General features: G+C 36.6%; 1 protein-coding gene across 3 annotated transcripts in view; it reads left to right on the forward strand.

Annotated features, from left to right (window-relative positions):
• The window catches only part of adcy2a (adenylate cyclase 2a), a 157243-nt gene that overhangs the window by 88923 nt on the left and 42156 nt on the right, over positions 1-26164 (forward strand). For 2 of the 3 annotated variants that reach the window (XM_026284118.1, XM_026284119.1), the window contains exon 4: positions 12690-12839. The exons of the other annotated variant lie outside the window; for it this stretch is intronic. In XM_026284118.1, coding sequence (XP_026139903.1) covers positions 12690-12839 — 150 coding nt within the window. The remainder of the gene's footprint in view (positions 1-12689; positions 12840-26164) is intronic. 3 annotated transcript variants of the gene reach the window in all.

Raw genomic sequence — 26164 nt, forward strand, 5'->3', positions numbered from 1 at the left:
GGAGTTAGAGGCTTCAAATTTGCTATAGTTAATGTTGGGACTGTCCTCTATCAGTGTGCCAAATTATACAACTTTCCCGCAAACGGTTCTATGGGCTGCCATAGACTTGCGGCGGAAGAAGAAGAAGAATAATAATAATAACGCCAACGAAAACAATAGGTGCCTACGCACCTTCGGTGCTTGGCCCCTAATAATAACGCCAACGAACACAATAGGTGCCTTCGCACCTTCGGTGCTTGGCCCCTAATTATAGTCAAAAGACTAAGACTAAAACTAAATTCAAATTTCGTGTCAAAATTAACACTGATCAACAACAAATAGCTTACCTCTGGATAAATTCTAATGTAGTGGCTGCGTCCGCAGGATATTCCATGTTAAATATATAGTATGATGCAAAAAGGACAGCCAGAGCAGAAGAGAATTCGGAACGGTCACTCAGTTGGATTTGGTTGGAGAAATCTGCCCTCGATGGAAAGCATCCACCTATTTGCCCTCAGAATGGACTCTCCTAAAAGAATTAAGTTGAGATTGCACAGCATTCAATCTGATATGGTTTACTGTTTGGCAAAAAAACTTTGCTACACAGTTCACTTTCATAACATCCTCTGATGCACAGCCAGGTAGTGAGCCTGCACATGTATGCACATGTATGCACAGTGCAGAATTTGTGCACTTCATTTAGTAAAAATCTGGGTGTCTGTAAAGTCCTGATCATATAACAGAATACTGGAGACATGGATTACACATGATGAGTGAATGTGACCTTTTAAAATGAAGTTTTGAAAGCATTTTGCCATTATACATGCATTGACCTCATTTTTTCTATTGGATCAGTGACAACTAGAGGTTTTTGGAATCTAAGTGCAAAATGATGTAAAACCTTGTTCACACACAGTGAATCGATACAAATATACTTAACACTTAATATACATATATACTTAAAATTGGGATCTATTGTGTATGTCTAGTGCTGGGATCTTACCGAGCATAATGAGTCTTAGAGTGCTTGGCAGGGAAATCTGTGCCTCAACGTCTGCTTGGGTGGAAGTTTCCTGTAACATAAAAAAAAAAAAAAACTGAAAAAAACACTTTTAGAAATCACAAGTACAATATTCATAAGAGAAAGTGTGTGGCAATACACACTTTTGTGATCTAACGTTAGCTGATTTAGGTTTTGATTAATATGCATAATGCATTTGAAAAACATTGTATACATGCTAGTTTATGTAATTTATGTACCTGGATTGATTGTTAATGCCTCTTTGCTGCAAGAAATTAACCAAATGGTAAATAATAATACGAGTAAGATCTCAAAAAATCTTAATACAGTGCGAGTTTACTATTATGCTTCCACGTATCATGAATAAAACTCTCGAATGAATAAAACATTCGAATCGGCCCGCTTAAATGTCTGATTCTTCAGGCGCCAACGTTAGAAAGCAAAAAAAAAAAGCAAAAAAAAAGAATGAGATTATGCAAATGGCTACCGTGTCAGCACATACACCAAATACACAATTTCAAATTAATGTTATTCAACAATGCTAAACGTTACTATTCAATCAAACTGAAGACGTTATAAATGTACGTTAATGTTGCCAGAGAAGACAAATCTTTACAGTATATGCTCCCACATGTGTCGGGAATGGCACTTCAAATTAGACTATCAACAATCTCGTTTCTGCGGTGGGACTTGCGATGAAGTTCAGAAAAATCATGAACCTATGAAAAATGTGTTAAGTCTTACCTCTAACTGCGTTTTCTGTCGAGTGGACTCTGGAGTCGGCTGGCTAGAGAAAAGTCTGGCTAGTGCACCAACAGACACATCACATACACAACTCCAATTTAATTTTTATTCAACAATGCTATCCTTCTCTAAACTGATGACATTATCGAAAGTTGCCAGATTAGAAAATCGATCGAAATTATGCACAATTGTTTTTTTTTTTGGTAATAAAATGCACACAAGACACAAGTTAACTAGGAAGTGTCCAGCTGTTTTACCTCTCTCTCTCTCAGTGCACTCTTGAACAAATAATAATAAATAATGAATCAGTTGAACAAATAGTTAACTTGACTAGAGTAAACTATGGAAATAAATCAGCAAAGTTACCTTTCTGAAGTTAAAATTCCAATGAAAGTGTGGAATCTAGCTTTTCAGCTTTCCATGGCTGGGGGAAAAAAAAAACCCTCTAAATTGCTGTATTGTGATTCACAGAAAAAAATATTTTTACTGTAGAGTTTTCCCGCCATTGAAAATTGACCATGATGCTTTGCAGATCTACAGTAATATGCTGTATACAGGTTTTACAGTTAGCATTTGCCTGTTTTACAGTAATTCTGTGAAAACTACAGAAATTTGTTACAATGTAGGCTACAGGATAAAACAAGAGCAACCATTTATGAATGCTTGCTTCTTTCATCTCGAGGCATGCAGCATGTCTGTGACCATTTTAATTCTCTTTTCCCTTCTGTAAGTTTGTCGTCTTTCAGATTTTAACATTTCTTGAAATTCTATGTGTCTGTTTAAACATCTATGGAGAGGCAGCAAGCACAGGTGCTTGATGAGCCTCAGGCAGAAATCCATGTGCTTTATTAAGTTTGTCGTCTTTCAGGATTGTGAGCCACAACTTTAGTTTGCTGTGAAAATTGAGGTATCACCACATAAATGTTCACTTATTTCTTTAAAAAGGATTTGGAAAGCTTTAGAAAGCAACAATCCATTTACCTGCTTGTGTCAGGGGTCAGATATATATTCTTGAAAGACATATATTCTTGCAAAATGAATACTATATCTGTTTGTATACATCTAAAGCACTATTCACATACAGTATAATATTACAACAGTACAACTTTATATCCAAGCTGTGAGGTCTTAAAAATTAAATAGTCAGGACCTTTAGTAGCAGCAGCTTCTAAATTAGTATTTTTAATGAGTTTCAAAATCCACTCTAAGCATATTCCCACATGCTGGCTAGGATAATCTGATTACAGCATTGCATTGACTAACAGGTAAATGCATAAACTCATGGATGAATAGATTTATTAGATTTATATTTATATAATTCATGTAATATGTTTTAAATCTAGTCTTATAAAAGTGAATATTTTACATTTTTACGTTTTTGTTTGTTTGTTCCTTTGTTTTGCTTTTGTTTTGTTGTTTAGCAAAAGTTGTACATCTTTTACAAATTAATTATAACAGTGTATGTTTACTATAGCTAACAGATACCATTTTTCTCTAAGAAGAATATTTATTTATTTTGATGAGAGGCAAAATAACAACAACAATAACAACCATTTTGAAGGTTTGGGGAACATATCCTAATGATAATGATAATGATTAATTAATAATAGTCAGAAGAGGATCTATGACTTCTGGAAGCATCTCTTTTAGGAGCTTAGATGGAATAGGGTCTAACATACATATTGTTGGTTTAGATGATTTATCAAGTTTATATAATTCTTCCTCTCCTATAGTAGAGAATGAGTGGAACGAGTTCCTCAGGCATTCTATAGCACGCCATCTGATGTGATACTATAGCTGACGGCTGCATGTTTATAATTTTATCTCTAATAGTATCGATCTTAGAAGTCAAGTAGTTCATAAAATCATTACTGCTGTGCTGCTGGGAAATGTCAACACTTGTTGATGCATTATTTTTCGTTAATATAGCCACTGTTTTGAATAAATACCTTGGGTTATGTTTGTTTTATTCTAAAAGAGACAAAAAGTAATCAGATTGAACAGTTTAGAATACTTTTCTGAAGGATAGGTTTCTTTCTTGCCAAGCAGATATAGCTATATGAAGTTTCCACAAAACTAAATAATGATCTGAGATATCATCACTTGGGTGCATAATTTCAACACCATCAACATCAATTCCATGTGACAGTATTAAATCTAGAGTATGATTTTGACAATGAGTAGGTAGTGAAACGTGCTGTCTGACCCCAATAGTGTTCAGAATGTCTGTGAATGCTGATGCCAATGCATCTTTTTCATTATCAACATGGATATTAAAATCACCAAAAATTTAAACTTTATCTGCAGCCAGCACTAAGTCGGATATCAAATCAGCACATTCTTTAATAAAGTCTGTATGGTGCCCTGGTGGCCTGTATACAATAGCCAGTACAAACATGCAGAGGATTTACACTTGTTTCTTTGGACAATGTTACACGAAGCACCATTACTTCAAATTAGTTATACTTGAAGCCCTTCATCTGAGAAATACTGAAAAAAAATATTGTTATAAATTGAAGCAACACCTCCCCCTTTACCTTTGGGATGTGGCTCAAGTTTATAACAGTAATCTTGGGGGGTATACTCATTTAAAAAAATATAATCATCAGGTTTTAGCCAGGTTTCTGTCAAACAGAGCACATCTCACAAAAGTCACAAAATGTTCTGTTTATGAGTCAACTGTGTGAGAAAACATACTGTTTTGCTTTCTATCACTGTGAATGACTTTTCACTTTCATCCCATCCATGTCAGTGACCAATGTCTTTTGAAGTTTTAATGGTTCAAAGTGTGACAAGCCAAGATGAGTTTGAGACTTTTTACACAGTGACCCAAATTAAATGAATGTTCAAGAGCAAAACAAAATATCTCATGCAGCCAAGCTTTTGATGAACTGTTCTCATCTGAATGTTGAATAGTATGTTGAATAGTGAGTTTTCAAATGATGGGGGGCTGAACTATTTCACTGAAAGGCAGGAAGTAATCGGGGACACAGCTTTTCAACACTGGGCTGGTAATTGAATAAGGGTATATGAAAGAGAAGTGAGTAAAAAAGAGGTGAAAGCTAACATTACGAAAGGACTTCAGAACGTCTTCTGCTGCTAATACTGACTACAGTAACCAAGTTCTCCTCCCTGCTTGAACATTTACAATTTTCAGAACTCTACTACTAAAGGACACTTTTTCAAATATTTCAGCATATTTTCAATTGTCTTGCTACAATACGCACAATCACAAAGTATCCTTTCCACTACACAAAATACTTGTTTCAACTATATCAATCAATCAATCAATCAGTCACCTTTATTTATATAGTGCTTTAAACAAAATACATTGCGTCAAAGCACTGAACAACATTCATTTGGAAAACAGTGTCTCAATAATGCAAAATGATAGTTAAAGGCAGTTCATCATTGAATTCAGCTATGTCATCTCTGTTCAGTTGAAATAGTGTCTGTTTTTATTTGCAATCAAGTCAATGATATCGCTGTAGATGAAGTGACCCCAACTAAGCAAGCCAGAGGCGACAGCGGCAAGGAACCGAAACTCCATCGGTGACAGAATGGAGAAAAAAACCTTGGGAGAAACCAGGCTCAGTTGGGGGGTCAGTTCTCCTCTGACCAGACGAAAACCAGTAGTTCAATTCCAGGCTGCAGCAAAGTCAGATTGTGCAGAAGAATCATCTGTTTCCTGTGGTCTTGTCCTGGTGCTCCTCTGAGACAAGGTCTTTACAGGGGATCTGTATCTGGGGCTCTAGTTGTCCTGGTCTCCGCTGTCTTTCAGGGCAGTAGAGGTCCTTTCTAGGTGCTGATCCACCATCTGGTCTGGATACGTACTGGATCCGGGTGACTGCAGTGACCCTCTGATCTGGACACAGACTGGATCTCGTGGCCACGGTGACCTCGGAACAAGAGAGAAACAGACAAATATTAGCGTAGATGCCATTCTTCTAATGATGTAGAAAGTACGATGTTATGTGAAGTGTTTCCGGTTCCGGTTTACCTAATTAATGCAGCCTAAAAATCCTTTAACGAATTTGGATATTAAAAGCATATTAGTATGTTATGTGTATGCCAGGTTAAAGAGATGGGTCTTTAATCTAGATTTAAACTGCAAGAGTGTGTCTGCCTCCCGAACAATGTTAGGTATTATTGTTATGTTAGGTTAGGTTATTCCAGAGTTTAGGCGCCAAATAGGAAAAGGATCTGCCGCCCGCAGTTGATTTTGATATTCTAGGTATTATCAAATTGCCTGAGTTTTGAGAACGTAGCGGACGTAGAGGAGTATAATGTAAAAGGAGCTCATTCAAATACTGAGGTGCTAAACCATTCAGGGCTTTATAAGTAATAAGCAATATTTTAAAATCTATACGATGTTTGATAGGGAGCCAGTGCAGTGTGGACAGGACCGGGCTAATATGGTCATACTTCCTGGTTCTAGTAAGAACTCTTGCTGCTGCATTTTGGACTAGCTGTAGTTTGTTTACCAAGCGTGCAGAACAACCACCCAATAAAGCATTACAATAGTCTAACCTTGAAGTCATAAATGCATGGATTAACATTTCTGCATTTGACATTGAGAGCATAGGCCGTAATTTAGATATATTTTTAAGATGGAAAAATGCAGTTTTACAAATGCTAGAAACGTGGCTTTCTAAGGAAAGATTGCGATCAAGTAGCACACCTAGGTTCCTAACTGATGACGAAGAATGGACAGAGCAACCATCAAGTCTTAGACAGTGTTCTAGGTTAATACAAGCAGAGTTTTTAGGCCCTATGATTAACACCTCTGTTTTTTCTGAATTTAGCAGTAAGAAATTATTTGTCATCCAATTTTTTATATCGACTATGCATTCCATTAGTTTTTCAAATTGGTGTGTTTCACCAGGCTGCGAGGAAATATAGAGCTGCGTATCATCAGCATAACAGTGAAAGCTAACACCATGTTTCCTGATGATATCTCCCAAGGGTAACATATAAAGCGTGAAGAGTAGCGGCCCTAGTACTGAGCCTTGAGGTACTCCATACTGCACTTGTGATGATATGATACATCTTCATTCACTGCTACGAACTGATGGCGGTCATATAAGTACGATTTAAACCATGCTAATGCACTTCCACTGATGCCAACAAAGTGTTCAAGTCTATGCAAAAGAATGTTGTGGTCAATTGTGTCAAACGCAGCACTAAGATCCAATAAAACTAATAGAGAGATACACCCACGATCAGATGATAAGAGCAGATCATTTGTAACTCTAAGGAGAGCAGTCTCAGTACTATGATACGGTCTAAATCCTGACTGGAAATCCTCACATATACCATTATTCTCTAAGAAGGAATATAATTGTGAGGATACCACCTTTTCTAGTATCTTGGACAGAAAAGGGAGATTCGAGATTGGTCTATAATTAACAAGTTCTCTGGGGTCAAGTTGTGGCTTTTTTATGAGAGGCTTAATAACAGCCAGTTTGAAGGTTTTGGGGACATATCCTAATGACAATGAGGAATTAATAATAGTCAGAAGAGGACCTATGACTTCTGGAAGCACCTCTTTTAAGCGCTTAGATGGTATAGGGTCTAACATACATGTTGTTGGTTTAGATGATTTAACAAGTTTATACAATTCTTCCTCTCCTATAGTAGAGAATGAGTGGAACTGTTCCTCAGGGGGTCTATAGTGCACTGTCTGATGTGATACGGTAGCTGACGGCTGAATGGTTGCAATTTTATCTGTAATAGTATCGATTTTAGAAGTAAAGTAGTTCATAAAGTCATTACTGTTGTGGTGTTGGGAAATGTCAACACTTGTTGAGGCTTTATTTTTCGTTAATTTAGCCACTGTATTGAATAAATACCTGGGGTTATGTTTGTTTTCTTCTAAAAGAGAAGAAAAGTAATCAGATCTAGCAGTTTTTAATGCTTTTCTATAGGATATGCTACTTTCCCGCCAAGCAATACGAAATACCTCTAGTTTTGTTTTCCTCCAGCTGCGCTCCATTTTTCGGGCTGCTCTCTTTAGGGTGCGAGTATGCTCATTATACCATGGTGTCAAACTGTTTTCCTTAACCTTCCTTAAGCGTAAAGGAGCAACTGTATTTAAAGTGCTAGAAAAGAGAGAGTCCATAGTTTCTGTTACATCATCAAGTTGTTCTGAGGTTTTGGATATGCTAAGGAATTTGGATACATCAGGAAGATAACTTAAAAAGCAGTCTTTTGTGGTAGAAGTGATGGTTCTTCGATACTTGTAACAAGAAGTAGAATTTACAATTTTGGCTATATGAAGTTTACACAGAACTAAATAATGATCTGAGATATCATCACTTGGCTGAATAATTTCAACACTATCAACATCAATTCCATGTGACAGTATTAAATCTAGAGTATGATTTCGACAATGAGTAGGTCCTGAAACATGTTGTCTAACACCAATAGAGTTCAGAATGTCTATAAATGCTGATCCCAATGCGTCGTTTTCATTATCGACATGGATATTAAAATCACCAACTATTAAGACTTTATCTGCAGCCAGAACTAACTCGGATGTAAAATCACCAAACTCTTTAATAAAGTCTGTATGGTGCCCTGGTGGCCTGTATACAGTAGCCAGTACAAACATAACAGGGGATTTATCATTAACATTGGTTTCTCTGGATAATGTTATATGAAGCACCATTACTTCAAACGAGTTATACTTGAAGCCTGCCCTCTGAGAAATCCTGAAAACGTTGTTATAAATTGAAGCAACTCCTCCCCCTTTGCCTTTTAAACGCGGCTCATGTTTATAACAGTAATCTTGGGGGGTGGACTCATTTAAAATAATGTAATCATCAGGTTTTAGCCAAGTTTCTGTCAAACAGAGCACATCTATATTATGATCAGTTATCATATTATTTACAAAAAGTGTTTTCGTAGAAATGGATCTGATATTCAATAAGCCAATCTTTATCATTTGTTTATCCATATTGCATTTGTTTTTTATTTGTTGAACCTCAATTAAATTGTTAACCTTAACTTGGTTTGGACATTTTTTGTATTTTCTAGTTCGGGGAACAGATACAGTCTCTATAGTGTGATAAATGTTTCATTCAAAGGAACTGCTTTTCATAAGGCTTTTACTATCATACTTTTCATTTTCATGTCTTCTTGTTCCATTTCATACATTTGTCTATTATTTAATCTAAATCATCTTAATGGTTAATCAATGAATAATTTGGTGCAGCTATACCATAGATATCTACAAATATGGATTCAGCAGATATATTTTCAAGAAAACTTGGTTGCAATTTAGGGCCAATCAATGTAATTAATTATTTTTATTTCACTGTAAGTGATTTATAGAGAACCACTATTTTGTATGTGTGAGTGTGTGTGTGGTTCAGGTTATGGGGATGGCAATATCTGAGATCTTTGTCCTTGTGGGGGACTTTTTTTCTATATGAAAAATCGTCTCGGGTATTATGGTAACGTTTCGGTTACGTATGGTAACCCTTGTTCCCTGAAGGAGATAATGGAGACGACATGTTCGGTGACCGACGAAAATGGGATATCGGTTCGATAGACCAATCTACTTCGAGTGTAAACTAAATGAGCCAATGCACATTGGCATGCAATTATTGCATCCAGCTGCCGCTGATCACAGTGTGAGTATAAGAAGGCAGCAGGTGCAGTGCATACCAGGTTTTCGCTGGGGAGCCGAGCCGGAGACCTGGCAGCTCAGCGGCGGTACAGCAATGGCTACGTGACGTTACCATATGTTACCATATGTAACCGAGACGTTTCCTTTCAGTCAGTCACTCTTGATGCCACGTCGGTGACTGACGAAAATGGGATCCCTACAAAAGCGCCATGGGTGCTGCCCCTTCTAGTGCCCTGTGCGAGCCGCCTGCGACCCTATTAGGTCTAGCCCCGGCCCGGAACAAGTAGTTCCACTCACCATTGTCAAAGCACTACCTCTACTGGGAAAACGTACCCGTTCTGCTTGGATCCAAGATCAGTCATAACCCACCACCTTTCTTGGGTACAATGGAGTAAGGGCTGTAAAACCCTGTCCTCATATTGGCTGGAGGGACAAGCTCTATCACGTCCTTCGCCAGTAAGACTGTGATCTCTGCCCACAGAACAGGGGTATCAGCTGCTTTCACTGTAGTGAAGCGGGTAGCGCTATAGTGCCTGAGCCTGGTGCACCTGCATTAACGCCCGTGGCAGAAGTTGCTTCCCCGCAAGCCGCATAGGCACCGCCGGTTAGACCCGACAAATGCCTACAGGCCTGGGAAGGTAGTATTAAGTCTCCACACCAGGAGGAGGTGGACTTAGGACATGATTGCATCGCTACCACGCACTCCACTGGCGGGATTGCCAAATACCCCTTCGCTGCACCATCATCGAGGGTGGTGAGGGAGGACGAGCTCATCAGCCAGTTCCTTCCACAACTTGGTGAGCTTATCATGCACTTCCAGGAAGAAAGGCACTGGCGCGGGGCACTGAGAACCAGCACGGGCCGCTAAGAGAAACCAATCATCCAGCCTGGATGGCTCAGGACATGGTGGAAGGATTTCACTCAAGCCCTACCATCTCGCCGGCCCGGGAAAGCATAGCTACCATCTCTGCAACTCACTCAACACAGCAACGATGACTGCTGAAGCACCGTCTCACCAACACATGAAGCTACCGAGAGCGTCCTGAACTCGTAGTTCACAGCAGAGAGTTTGCTGTTTTCCCAGTTGACCCAAAGGTCCAACAGTCTGAGGTGTGAGAGCACCAAGTCCCTGTGTTCGCAAAAATTATTCTGAGACTGAGCAAGTCGTTGAGGTAGTTGAGAATGCGAAAGCCCTGTTCTCTCAGAGGAACCGGGGCTGACCTCCACAACTTTCAAGAAGACACAGGGCGACAGGGACAGCCCAAAGGCCAGGACCTTTCTTGGGTACAATGAAGTAGGGGGCTGTAAAACCTCATCCTCATATCGGCTGGAGGATCTGGCTCATTTGCATCCTTCGATATCTGCACACAAGACTTTCACTGAAGTGGATGACCTTGAACTTGGGAGGGAGCCGCTGCTCACTGACAAGAAAGGAGGGTGAGTGTGATGAAATCTTCCTCCACAGAAAAGTCTGGCTCACCCTCTGATGCAGCACATCTTTTTTAGTGTTAGAAGCACACAGGGGTGATGGCTACCTGCAACACACATAGGAGACACATAGGAGACACATAGGAGTGCAACTTGCTGTGTGCAACCCACTTGACACAGGAAAACCACCAACACTGAAGTGCCATGCCATCAACATGAGAGCCCTCGAAGAGCATGCTTGACTCGTCTTGCAGACTCAAAGCAGGAGATCAGAATGAACAGAATGATAGAACTGCTCCTCAGTGAAAAGCTTAATATGTGGTGCACTTGCTGCCAAATTATACTCATGCTCTAATCAGCGGCAGCTGGATGCAGTGGTCGCATGCCAATGTGCATTGGCTTGTTTACTTTACACTTGAAGTAGATTGGTCTATCTCAGGGGTAGGAAAGTTCGGTCCTAGAGAGCTGCAGACCTGCAGAGTTCAGCTTCAACCCTAATAAAACACACCTGAACAAGCCCATCAATCCATTCAGGATTACTAAAATACAGGCAGGTGAGATTTTTTTTTTCAGGGTTGGAGCTGAACTGTGCAGGACTGCGGCTCTCTAGGACCAAACTTGCCTACCCCTGGTCTATCTAATCCGACGTGACGTCGAGAGTGACTGACTGAAAGGTAAACATCATTTTTGTAAGGGTAGATTTAGTAGTAGGGTTAGTGTAGGGGCACAGAATATACAGTTTGCACAGTATAAAACCCATTACTCCTATGGATTGTCACCAGAGGCGTCATGCCCATTCAAAGTAAGCTTCCAAGAGACAAAAAATTGCCTAATAACATTTTCTATATTTCATACAATCTCACCATTGTGATTAAATCGTTCAGTGCGTCAAATCATCAATTATTACGTTCAAATCTGCTTTTGTTGGCTGGTGCTGAGCCAGACACAGATGCATTTGTACAGCATTGCACATTATAACCAATCGCACACAATGCTAATGGGTTTATGAATGCAGTGACCAATCAGAGGTGTTCCAATGAGTCATCTCTAAAAATTTCAGTGCTTTTATCACTACTAATGAATACTTCTTTCTGGTGAATTCTATAGTTAGTAACAACAAACTGCAGATTTGTGTATGAATCTATAAGTAAGATATTAATTTCACAGTGTAAACCGCTTCAGTGATATTAATTGGAGTTTTAGAGAGTGCTTGAAGTCTAGACTGTCAATAAAAAAAAAAAATTCTTTGATAATGTAATGTTCTTTGCTCTCTTTCTGTACAATGTACAGTGTTATGATAAGTAGCCTAACTTTCACTTTAACTTTCAGTGTTAAATTCACATTAAATATAAGGTCAGTCGTATTAAAACTAAGTTATGGCATGACACCCATATCTGTATTTACGTAAAGAGACAGTTTTTGTGCATGTTAATAGGTTACATTATTAGGCTAACTTACTTTGACCATCGCCTACTATAGATCAACTAACACAATCTATAAAGGTGAGAATAGAAATATTTCATGATATATAGTTTATGCATTTGGGAATGTTTTGAATAAAAAAGAAAAAAAAAAGAACATAAGTGTTATTATGTCCCAATGATAGAGTGGATGAAATTATATGTAATTGTAATGAAATTATGGATTTTGAAAGTATGACTAGCAATGTTACAGTGTGATCAGTTTTGATTTTTTGTACTAAGAGTTTTGAAAAAATACACTGTACTTGTGAAAATATTACCAAAGCGAAAAAAAAAAAAAAAGAGGTGTAATTCCCCTTGGTAGATGTCAGAACTTTGCCACAAAATTGGTGCAGATTTGTAAATTATTTAGGTATTATCCTATATCATAGGCTTTATTGTTCACTTTTGTTTATTTCTCTAGATCCTGGCAAATATCATAATTTTCATTTGCGGGAACCTGGCAGGAGCATACCATAAGCATCTGATGGAACTGGCGCTAAAACAGACATATCAAGACACCTGCAACTGTATAAAATCACCCATCAAACTGGAGTTTGAGAAGCGACAACAGGTTTTGTATCAGTCTTACTTTACTATCTATTAATTCTGAAGTCATGAACTTTCAGCTGGTCTGTGGCTAAAGTTGAAAGACCTGCCAAAAAGAAGATATTCCATGTTTTCTTTGGCAAAGCACTTAATGCTCAAGGTGACTCAAAATTGGTGAATTCAGGAGTGAACTGGGTCTAGTCCTGGAACACTGGAAAGCATTTGTGGTGTGTGCCAGTTTGCTGAAAGAATGACAGAACTAGATTAGATTAGTGTAAAAATAATAATTCCTCATCCTCCTAAAATGTATGTAGAGAAACTTTATTTAATCTTCAATGCATGTTTTTGTAAATGTGCTCAGGAATTTGAAAGTACAGTATATTTGATTGTACATAAGCTTAATATGGCTTATTTGGTAATGTGAATCAGAAGTGTAATAGTAGAATTATCTCTCTTTTTGACAGTTCATAGTTGGTCATATTAAGACGTTTTCAAAGGTCAGTTTTCTCATGTCTTCGCCACAAATGTAGTGTAGTATTATGGCCACAAATGTTAGATTTGAGATTGAACTGCAGACACTGATAGTGATTTGCAGTAACAAATCATTTATTTTCAATCACTGGTTTCATTTCAGCTAATTATTTTGTATCTTCAAAAAAAAAAAAAAAAAAAAAAAAAAAAAAAAAAAAATAATAATAATAATAATAATATATTTACTGAATGCTTATAATATATCTAAATGTACTTTGAATTAGTTTATTAAACATTTACGTACACTTTCTTAATGATCTTTTAAACCACGCATACATAACTTCTTTGTTAATAGTGTTGTTCTTAAGTTAGAAATGGTAAATTGATCATTAATAAATTATGAAAATGATAATTATTAAACACATTATGGATATGCTCATAAATCAAGAACAAATAATTTATAGCTGTATTTATAAACTGTTCATTACTGTCTATTAATGGTAGGGACAATGCTTTAAAAATGACGAAATTATGAATTGACTATTTACTAATGTTTAACAAATGGTTCATAGCATGCAGTTATTATAAAGTGTTACCTGCTCTGCTTTTTGTCAATTGTAATAGATGCTTCTGGTTAGAACAAAAAACTCATATGTACACAACTTTTCTACGTTTTCATTTTAACATATCATGCCTATTAATGACACAATGTTATTTATATTGTTATTGTACAAACCCGATTCCAAAAAAGTTGGGACACTGTACAAATTTTGAATAAAAACAGAATGCAATGATGTGGAAGTTTCAATTCCAATATTCTATTCAGAATATAACATAGATGACATATCAAATGTTTAAACTGAGAAAATGTATCATTTTAAGGGAAAAATTATTTGGGTTTTATATTTCATGGCATCAACACATCTCAAAAAAGTTGGGAAAAGGCCATGTTTACTATTGTGTGGCATCCCCTCTTCTTTTTTTATAACAGTCTGCAAACGTCCAGGGACTGAGGAGACAATTTGCTCAAGTTTAGGAATAGGAATGTTGTCCCATTCTTGTCTACCACAGGCTTCTAGTTGCTCAATTAACTTAGGTCTTTGTCGCATCTTCCTCTTTATGATGTGCAAAGTGTTTTCTATGGGTGAAAGATCTGGACTGCAGGCTAGCCATTTCAGTACCTGGATCCTTCTTCTACCCAGCCATGATGTTGTAATTGATGCAGTATGTCAATTGTCAGGTTGGAAAAATGCAAGGTCTAGATGTGCAAGCTGCCTATCCCAGACGCACTCATGCAACCCCATATCAGAGATGCAGGCTTCTGAACTGAGCGCTGATAACAACTTGGGTTGTCCTTGTCCTCTGAGCCCATGTTGTGATTTCCATTACAGTAGCATTCCTGTATGTGATGCAGTGGCATCTAAGGGCCTGAAGATCCTTAAGGACTTGACCCTTATGCATAGAGATTGGATGATATTATGCACTGTAGATGACGATAACTTCAAACTTTTGCTCCACAATTTTTTCACCGCCACATTGGGGGAATTGGTGATCCTCTGCCCATCTTGCTTTCTGAGAGACACTGCCACACTGAGAGGCTCTTTTTATACCCAATCATGTTGCCAATTGACATAATAAGTTGCAAATTGGTCCTCCAGCTGTTCCTTATATATACATTTAACTTTTCTGGCTCTACGGCACCCCCTGGAACACAGTCATAAATGTTGATGTATAGCTCACACATACTTGCACGTATTAATATGAAACTCAGTACACATATAGATCTCATTGTGCCGAACAACTTGCGTATTGCATGTCATAGGCTCCGCCCAACAGGAAGTCAGCTATTTAGAGTTATGTAAAAAGCGCATGCTCTGGAATTTGATATACTTGTCATAGGTTTTTTACTCGATTGCCACCAAACTCGGTCAACATGATCTCAAGACATTGGGGATGAAAAATTGCCAGGGGATTTTTGATATCTAGAACGGTTTGCTCGTAGCGTGGCGTTGAATTTATGGCGAGAATTGAGAAACAGGAAGTGTCTGATACCATCCACATACATTTCCTAATTTTAATCAAACTTCATCAGATTATTCATTGTATGGTGTCGATCGCATATATGTGACTATTAACAGTCAAAGTTATAGCATCACCAACTGGCAGCAGGAAGTGTGTCATTTTCAAAATGCTTTGAATTCAGCATCTTATTTTTACTCGATTTGTTTCAAACTTCATCAGAATAATGTTAAAACACAGTCGATATAAATCTGCTGGGGGGATATCGATATGTAAAAATATTGTTGCCGTGGCAACATGTCAAACTGGAATACTTCTCTGGTGATTTTGAGGCATATAACATGCTTAGAATTTCATCAAACTCAGAACACATATCAGTATTTATGACAGCTAGACACTGGCAAAAGTTCATAAGAGGGCGTTGAAGAGGCACTCTATGGCGCCACCTTTTGTCAAAAGTGGGGGGGTTAGTTTTAGCTACAGACACCAAACTCAGTACAAAAATTGATCTTATCAAGACGGACAACTTTCTAATTCACAGTCATCAGCTACTTCAACAGGAAGTCGGCTATTTTGATTTGAATTTGGATTTTTTTTACATTTAGCTGTGAATTAATGCATACTGCTCAGAGGAGAGGAACTTAAATTGTGAATGGGTTTTGGATAGCTTGGATGGTTTTGTCGTGGTGATTTTCTTTAAATGACAGTAAAAATAGAATTATGAATTTTCCTGCATTTTTAAATTCCAAACACTTCAAAACTTTTTTTCATACAGAAAAAAGTCATTCTGAGGAAATATGCATAGTTTCATGACTTTACAACACTGTATGGATAACAGAAAATTAAAAAACTGGCAGACATTTCATCTCACTCTGTCCCTCTGTTTGAGTGTGTGTGCTTAGACTTCCATTGTCTGAGAGAAATAGCGCCCCTAGGTGCAATTCCCAGACTAAAAAAGGGAGGAGACTCTCTGTTGGTTTCACTTTTAAATCGGTTAAGATCAGAAGTGTCAAGTAACGAAGTACAAATACTTCGTTACTGTACTTAAGTAGAAATTTGGGGTATCTATACTTTACTTGAGTGATTATTTTTCAGCAGACTTTTTACTTCTACTCCTTACATTTTCAGGCAAGTATCTGTACTTTCTACTCCTTACATTTTAAAAATAGCTTCGTTACTGCTATTTCATTTCGGCTTGTTTTCATTCCGGCTTGTCATCATAAAAAAAAAAAAAAAAACCTATCCAGATAAATCGCGCCATCCGGATGGAGTGAATTTGATTGTGGTTGGATGAGAAGTATAAACATATACCATTCCGACACCCTATTGGTCTGTACGCGATCCATTGCACCTGCACGTGACACAAATCACATCACAGTCCAGCCAGGACATAGACAGTTTTGGGTTTGTTTATCAAAATATATATTTCTTAAAAGTAGGGTTGGGTATGGAACCGGTATCCGATCGCCTCAGAGTCAGTCCGCTTAAATTTCACATGAAACCAGCTTCAGACCGGTCTCCTCCCGTCTTTGAGCGCGCACTTCAATCCGCAGAGGCGCAGACCGCGAACGGAGCAGCGCATGCACACTTAAACAAACAGAGGACACAAGGTATGTGTTTATCGATAGATTGTTAGAATATCCATATCTGTGCAGTTCTTTGTCATAAATACAGTTTACAAAAAGTCACGAGGTAGCAGTCGGTTTCTCATCTGTAAAGTTTTCGCTCATCACACCACAGCCGTTTCCTCCAGCGAAAATCTAGCCCTTAACACATATGAACGAACACATACTTTAATTACACTTACTAAAATATACTTAATTTAATCATACGTACTTTATACATACACTACTGTGCAAAAGTATTAGACACTTTAGTATTTTCACTTAAAAGAATGGTGTTCGGACAGTTATTTATATATTTTGCTGTAGTATGTCAGTATAAAATATCAGTTTACATTTCCAAACATTAATTTTCCCGTTGTCAGACTGCTTGTGCATTCAGAATCGCACTAGATTATTACTAAAATTAATGACCAACTGATATTTCCTACTGACACACTACAGCAAAAGATATAAATAACTGGCTTAAAACCCTTTTTGGGGAGAAAATACAAATTTTTCCATAAGACTTTTGCACAGTACTGTATTTTAAAAACGACATTGTTGCTACTTTATAAAGAATGACCATACAGTAATTCACAGAACTGATTTAAAACAGTGACAGACAGCACTCATGTTAACTTTTATATCAGAGTGAGTGACAGAGATACAGTAGAAACATTATGTGTGCTTTTGTATTAAATAATGACCCAGATTGTGAAATACATTTATTAGCCTTAGATTAAGGGAAGCAAAACTTGCACAACAAGCTATGGATTTATTTTAAATATTTGTAATGTTCTTTAAAGTTATCCATAGTTTTATTGTGTTTCTTTTTTTTAAAGTATCGGTTCAGGCACCGTTTAGGAGCCGGTACCATTTTAAAAGTATTGAAAAGGCACTGGACCCTATTTAAAAGTTATTATTTCTCACTGGCTCATTTACCAAATGAGTGCTTTTTCTTCGTCCTCCACAAATTAAGCTACTGTAGGTAGTTCGGTAGCGAGATGTTTTAATAAATTAGCGTTTTCGATTGACGATGCGATTGACAATGTTGTGATAAGTAGGCTATACCAACTTTGTAACTCGTTACCCCCCGAACACTGGACATAGCAGACGTATGTACCAAATACAAGAAGCTATCAATCAAGAAAGTATCAGGATTATGATTTCTTTTTCAGTTTTAGTTTTTGATCAATCACTTGGATTAATCATTCATTTTGACAGCACTATAATGTTTACTGTAAATAGACCACCATACAAGTGTAATTGTTACTAAGCCTGCACCAATGTTCTTGTCCATTGCCCTCGCAGATTCCTGCAGCTAATCATGTATGTACATAAACATTCCATTAAAAGTTATTGATGACAAGCCTCTGAAGTTTGACTTTTTTGCACTATAACAATACTTATTGGCAACTAGTCATCATATCTCTAGTCCTTTAATGTATTTGCATTGTACTAAAGTGCGTTCATTTTAAATGGGCATATATGCGGCTGAGGAAGACCTGAAGGTCGAAACGTTGCTTAATTAAATTCCTCTGGAGCAGTAGTTTTCAGTGTTCAGACTTCACTTCTTTATTTGTCTATATCATTTAGTTGTCTTGCACCTGTGTCCTAATTGGATGTTTGGGATGTGCACACCATTTTTGTATTTTTATATATGCGGCTGAAACAGGAAGCCTAGTGCATCCCAAATTTTTCAACATGAACATTATAGTCATTATGGCCTATGGCCTTTAGAAAAATGTTTTTTGAGGCGGTGGGGTAGTACACAATAGGCCCCTGTGGTGCGGCCTAAGCTTTTGTTCTTAATGGCATTTTTTTCCCCTTACATTACTTTTACTTTTATACTTTAAGTAGTTTTTTAAACCAGTACTTTTACACTTTTACTTGAGTAAAAAGCTTGAGTTGATACTTCAACTTCTACAAAAGTCTTTTTAAACCCTAGTATCTATACTTCTACTTGAGTAATGAATGCCAGTACTTTTGACACCACTGGTTAAGATACATATAAATACTTAGATTTAATTCACACTGACAAGCTAAACCAACATATATGATTATTACCAGGTCAGGGCTCATTAATAATTGATGTGTGGTGATAAGTGAGAAACACGAGAGATGAATACCGCTCTGAGCAGGAGCGTGTGGAATGATGAGCTCAGAAAAAAATGAGTTTATTCTTGTTTTATAGCTATTAAAAATAAAGTATTGCAGCAATATCACACAATTCACCAATTAGAACACACCAAGAGCCAAATTAAGATGTTTTTGAACTGTTTGTGTGAAAATGAAATATTTGCGGCTGCCTATCTGAAATCACTGCCTCCGATCAGTGCGCACAGTGTCACAAGTTCAAAACAAACAAATTTATTCTTGTTTAAGAGCTTTTAAAATAAATTATTGCCATAAATGCACACAATACACTCATTATAACACAACAAGAGCTAAATGCAGGTGTTTGTGACCCGTTTAAGTGTGCAAGACCATTTGAAAGCGCGACTGGCAGAATAACATATACCTCTCAAGCTGCAGGATTCTGCCTTTCGTCGTAAGAACGAACACATCACGGACAAGATTATTTCAAAATACATAATAGCGAATATAAACGAAAACAGCCACGTGAACATAAACTGTTGAGAAATAAATCTGAAGTGGATCTACTGGATTTTAATATTAAGTGACCTTATATACCAGCTGCTTCTGTCTTCAATTTTAATCTATATAAAAAATGAAACTCATTCATCTTGGCTGCTTTTTTAATGTGTGTACGTATTTATTTATTATTTTGCTCTAACAAGACTTAATCTATATTCAATTAAATCAATTTCATTTTTTTTTACATTTGATTTGTCCATTTCTGCATCTAAACGCCTAAAAACCTAAAACATGTTCTATTATACTATTGTTAGCAATTTCTTTATCGTCCAATTTATCTGGTGTACAAACTTTTATTTTCATAATAAACTTGTTTGTTAGATTATACACAGTTACAGTGGTCTATAATAAATATTAACAGGTTTTATTCAAGCTGTTTAGAATGATTGCAGTAGGCTAATTTTACTTTTCTATGCATTTTGTATAATTTCATAGTTTATGCATTATAGTTATAAAAACAAATAAATTTAGCCACTCACATAGAAATCTTAGGCCTTATCCTTTTCTGCCAGTTTTAGGGATTTTTAAAAATCCTAAAAAACCGTATTTGTGCTGCAAATAATAATTTCAAATTAATTTGATACTGACCTCTGACATCCTGTGACATGATATTTATTTGAATTTACATAATCTCATGGATGTAACAGTAAATCTGTTCAGCTCACAGATCAAGACTAAGCTGTAATGCAAGCAGAAATTTCACAAATGCTTGTAGGTCAATAAAATCATTACAAAACACTTACAAATCATTTAAGGGGTTTGATAACACTGCAAAATAATGTCTAATTTGTTAACATTAGCAAATGCATTGATAACACTTTATAATAACTGCACTCATTAGTAAATAGTCAGTTCATGCTTTATAAAGCCTTGTCCCAATATTAATAGTCAGTAGTAAGCAGTTTATAAATACAACTATAAATAGCTTGTTCTTGGTTTATAAGCACATTTATTAAAAAGGAGAGTAAAGGGTCACTTATCTTCCTATGAAAAAAAATAAAAATAAAAATAAACAAACAACAACACAGATTGATAAAGAACTCAGAAATGTTATTGTGGATTTATGATAAAATCTGCTTGTAAATGAATTCATACTCCTCCAAGACAAAAGTAGTTCACACCAAGCCAATATACTGAAGATGTTAAATTGCGAATGGGTTTAGGATACCTTAAATGGTGTAGCCTTAGCGATTTATTAAAGTAACATAAAAAAAAAAAATAGTTATTTTACTATATCTTTAACATTTTTCATTCCAACTCTTCATAATTTTTTATATACGTAGAAGTCATCATTTGAAGGAAGCACAGTATGTTTCATAGCTTTATCATTTTCAAGAGCCAGCATAAAATTAAAACTATCATAACTTATAAATCAAGCTTGCAATTCTTAGTACCAATAATGCCCACCAGATGGAGCTATAGGATTACTTTTAAATAATTATTGTAGAAACAAGTATAATTTAAATCATTTATAGAAATCTTTCAAAGAAAAATAATATGAATTTTATGTATTTTAATGATAAAATGACCCTTACTTAATTAGAATAACAAGCAGAAGTATTGTGAACTGTATATTAAGAATTATTCTTAATAGGCTTTATGGACAGATAAGTTTTGAGTGACTCTTGAAGGTTCAGCACCACATCCTCTTTTAACACTGTTTAAAGAATGTATCTTACAGAACAGGTGCGAATGAATATTGGATAGCTTGAATGGTTTTGTCGTGTTGATTTTTTGAAATAACAGTAAAAAAGTAACCAGTAAATGTCTTTTATTTTTTAAAAGTGCAGCTTCTAAACACTTAAAAAAAAATGTACACATAGAAGACAAGTCATTCTGAGGAAATATGCATAGTTTCATGACTATACAACACTATATGGATGATAGAAAATTAAAAAACTATCATACATCTGATGTCACTCTGTCACTGTGGGTAATGTGTGTCTGTGTGTGTGTGTGTTTGTGTGTGTGTTAAGTGAATTAGGTGTGAAACTATCAGGGAGCATTTAGTCTCCAGCGCCAACATTTTACAGAACTGCCACTTTCCTGGAGTCTCAGAATTACAATGTGTCAGGTTCTGAGAGATCTAAGATTCCAAAAAATTATTTAATTAGAATACCATGAAGTATTGTAAAATACTATATATTAGGACTTTATATATAGGCTTTATGAACCGATTAGAGTGACCTGTGAAGGACCAGCACCACCTCCTCTTGTCCGATGGTTTGAGGAATATATCTTCCAGAATCTGGGATTAAGATTTAGGAGCTCATTTTTATTTCACCTCCTTTCCTGAAAGTCTGTCTTGCAGAATTTACTAAAAATTAATCTTCACATTAATTCCTAATTATTTTGCAATTCTTCTTGACCTGTTTTTTTCTTCTTCTTTTCTGACCTCATGACCCAGTCAGCATTTTTTGTACAATGGTCAAGTCTTAACTTATCCATTTCTGTATTGCATTTGTGTTTGATATTTCTCATGGGCTTTACAGTTTGAGTTAAAACTCTTTTTTAGCGCATTTCATCTGTAAAAGAAAACATGCCTAATAATTCTGCACACGTGAATATAAGGAGTTTTTCACTTCCAGCTTTCATGGACTATTGTATAGAACTCATAAATGATTAAATAAAAAATAATGGTAGTTATTAAGATTGATATGGTTTGGAATTGGTAAAATGTGCTTGGAAAAAAATCACAATAAAACTATGTTTTAATGTTTAAGTTTGGAATATTAACTGACATGAATGAATGCTATATACATTTTGTTCATGTTAACATAATGTTTATAAATGAAATCTTATTGTAAAATGTTACTCAAGTTATATATATATATTGTTCTGTGAATGTGATTTTAAAGTCTAGATGATTCGGATTAACCCTTTAACTGCCATATCATTTAAAACCTCACTGCCAGAGGGATAGTGTGAATGAATGTGCCCGCTGGGCACAGTTTACCTGATGCCACCGGGGTGGCGATGGCATTGGTGGCTTGAGCCCGCCATCGCTGCTTGCAGCTATATTTATTATTATTTATTATTTTTATTATTAGGCTCTACAGCGCCCCCTGAAATATGGAGGGCCATATATCATACATACTTGCACGTAGACGTACGAAACTTGGTACAAATATAGAACTCATCAATACAAACAACTTTCGTATTGCATATCATAGGCTCCGCCCAACAGGAAGTTGGCTATTTGGGGTTTATTATTCATATTTGTCGTCAAAGTTGTGGGGGCTTTTGGGGTCCTTAACATACTCAAAAACTCTTGAAAATTTGCACACACTTTGGAATCTGTGGCCTTAAGGAGCCTGCAGAGGCTGGGACCCGGGCGTGGCACAGGGGCTCTACGACGCCCCCTGGAACACAGTCAGAATAGTTGATGTATGGCTCACATATACTTACACGTATTAATATGAAACTCAGTACACATATAGATCTCATCGTGCCGAACAACTTGCGTATTGCATGTCATAGGCTCCGCCCAACAGGAAGTCAGCTATTTAGAGTTATGTAAAAAGCGCATGCTCTGGAATTTGATATACTTGTCATAGGTTTTTTACTCGATTGCCACCAAACTCGGTCAATATGATCTCAAGACATTGAGGATGAAAAATTGGCAGGGGATTTTTGATATCTCAAACGGTTTGCTCGTGGCGAGGCATTCAAATTATGGCGAGAATTGAGAAACAGGAAGTGTCTAATACCATCCACATACATGTCTTGATTTTAATCAAACTTCATCAGATTATTCAATGTATGATGCCGATCGCATATATGTGACTATTAGAAGTCAAAGCTATAGTGCCACCAACTGGCAGCAGGAAGTGAGTCATTTTTAAAATGCTTTGAATTCAGCATCTTATTTTTACTCGATTTGCTTCAAACTTCATCAGAACAATGACAACACACAGCCGATGTATACCTGTTGTGGGGATATTGATATCTAATATAGTGTTGCCATGGTAACGTGTCAAACTTGAATATTCTGTTATGGTGATTTTGAGGCAGATAACAACCTCAGATTTACAGGAAACTCATAACACATACAATGGAAAAAGCTGTTAAAAGGGCGTGGAAAAGGCACTCTATAGCGCAATCTTTTGTCAAAAGTGGGGGGGGGGGGGGTTAGTTTTAGCTACAGACACCAAACTCCGTACATAAATTGTTCTTATCAAGATGGACAACTTTCTAATTCACAGTCATAAGCTACAACCAACAGGAAGTCCGCTATTTTAATTTGAATATGTTTTTTTGGGAAAATTATTTTGTGAATTAATGAATAGGCTACTTCTCACAGGGGAAGTACACTATACACACCAAACTTTGTCTACATGAAGAAAAAACATTGAGGAACATAAATTGTGAACGGAATTTGGTTAGCTTGAACGGTTTTGTTGTGGTGATTTTTTGAAATGACAGTAAAAGGGAAACATTAATTGTCTTGTATGTTTAAATTGCAGCTTCCAAACACTTCAAAGCATTTTTTCATACAGAGATCAAATCATTCTGAGGAAACATGCATAGTTTCATGACTTTACAACACTGTATGGATAACAGAAAATTAAAAAAAAACTGTCAGACTTCTCAACTGACATGATCTCACTCTGGCCACTCTGTCTGTGTGAGGGAAGGGAGGGGGAGAGGGAGGGGGAGTGTGAGGGGGTTGGTGACTGTGAATTTTTGGTGACTGACAGTGTGTGTGGATTGTTGGGACGGGCTGTCTGGGAGAGAGAGAGAGAGAGAGAGAGAGAGAGAGACCTAATCATCCCTTTAATAATCAGGAAAAAAATCTGTATTTTAAATTGTTATTGTTTTTGTTGTTGCTAATGGTGGTGTTTTTGCCCTTTCATTACAGGTTAAGAAATCTTTTAGGCCTTATCCTTTTCTGACAGTTTTATGGATTTAAAAACATCCTAAGAATCCTTATTTGTGCTGCAAATAATAATTTCAAACTCATGTGACGTGACATGACATGTATTAATCTCATGGATGTAACAGTAAAACTCTTCAACTGACAGATTAAGCTGCAATCCAAGCAAAACTATTTCACAAATGCTTATAGGTCATTCAAATCATTACAAAACACTAATAAATTATTAAAGGATTTGGTAACACTGTAAAATAATGTCTAATTTGTTAACATTAGTAAATGCATTTGTAACACTTTATAATAACTGCACTCATTAGCTAAGCATTAGTAAATAGTTCATGATTATAAAGCCTTTTCCCTTAATAATAGTCATTATTAAGCAGTAATACATCTATAAATACGTTGTTCTTGGTTTAAAATCACATATATTACAAAGGAGATTAAAGTCTCAGTTGTCTTATAAAATAAATAAATAAACACAACCCAGTTTGATTCAGAATTCAGAAATACTTATTTCAAGATGCAATAAAAGGAAACTGTACACTTGAATAGGTTTTGAGCGATTCTTGAAGGACTAGCATCACCTCTTCTTGTACGATGGTTTGAGGAATATATCTTCCAGATAGTACCGCCGCTCCCTATATGCAGAGTATGCAGTCTTCGTAGGGCACCAACTCCCAGAGGAGGCACCATCCCAGTTGCTCAAAAAAAAACAAAAAAAACAAAAACAAACATGCGCCATTCTCCCATCCGCGCTCGCGACCGCTCACACCTCATGTTTGCGGCTGAATGTTCGTAATTGATGGATGGACATCTATGCCCGAGTAAAGGACATCAGCAATCCGGCAAAGAGAAAAAGAAAACTTTAGAAATTTATGGACCGTCTCTAAAGTTACATGTGATATTGTTATACACTTTTCTAACGTCAGTAGCATTTAAAGAGAATGACTAACAGTCATAAAAACAACTGTAATTGTTCATCTAGGTGACAGCTATAATGCACAATTAATTTGAATGTTTGATATTTATTACAACAAACTGTAAGTCATATGTAAATTATGCTACTTTTTCACATGGGCTCAAATGCAAATTTGAAGCTCAATAGCATTTGAGAAAAAAGACTTGCAGTCACAAAACAATTGTAATGTGTTCATATAGGTGTCAGCTACAGTGCACACCTAATACATTTCTTTATAAATATTAAAATAAAGTGTTACTAAAGTTATATATATTGTTCTGTGTATGTGATTTCAAAGTCTAGATTGGTCAGATTAACCCTTTAACTGCCGTATCCCTTAAAACTTGATTGTCAGAGGGTTACAGTTTTCGCGATGCCACCGGGTTGGCGTTGCACTGATGGCTTGAGCCCGACATCGCTGCTTGCAGCTATATTTTTATTTGTTGCCGTCTCTAGGCCATTATTACTTTTCCATAGGTTTGACATGAAGTTGTCCCTTTTGAGATAATGCAAAACACTGTCCTATTCTCTGCCCAGTTGCTAATGAGTTGAAATCAGGACATTTCTGTGATGCTGGTTCTTAGCTCCCAGTTTGGATAGGGCAACAAAGGCAGATGGTGGGACTGAAGCCCACTGCTGTCTCTGTGAAGTCTGACGGCTGCTGCTGGCATATTGGCTGTCTTCCATCAGACTATATGCTCTGCGAGAGGTCAAACATTGCCTCTCTGGTCTCTTCTGGATTAACCTCTTAAGAATATCCTCTC

This window comes from Carassius auratus, chromosome 16 (assembly GCF_003368295.1).
Source record: "Carassius auratus strain Wakin chromosome 16, ASM336829v1, whole genome shotgun sequence".
Taxonomy (NCBI): Eukaryota; Metazoa; Chordata; class Actinopteri; order Cypriniformes; family Cyprinidae; genus Carassius; species Carassius auratus.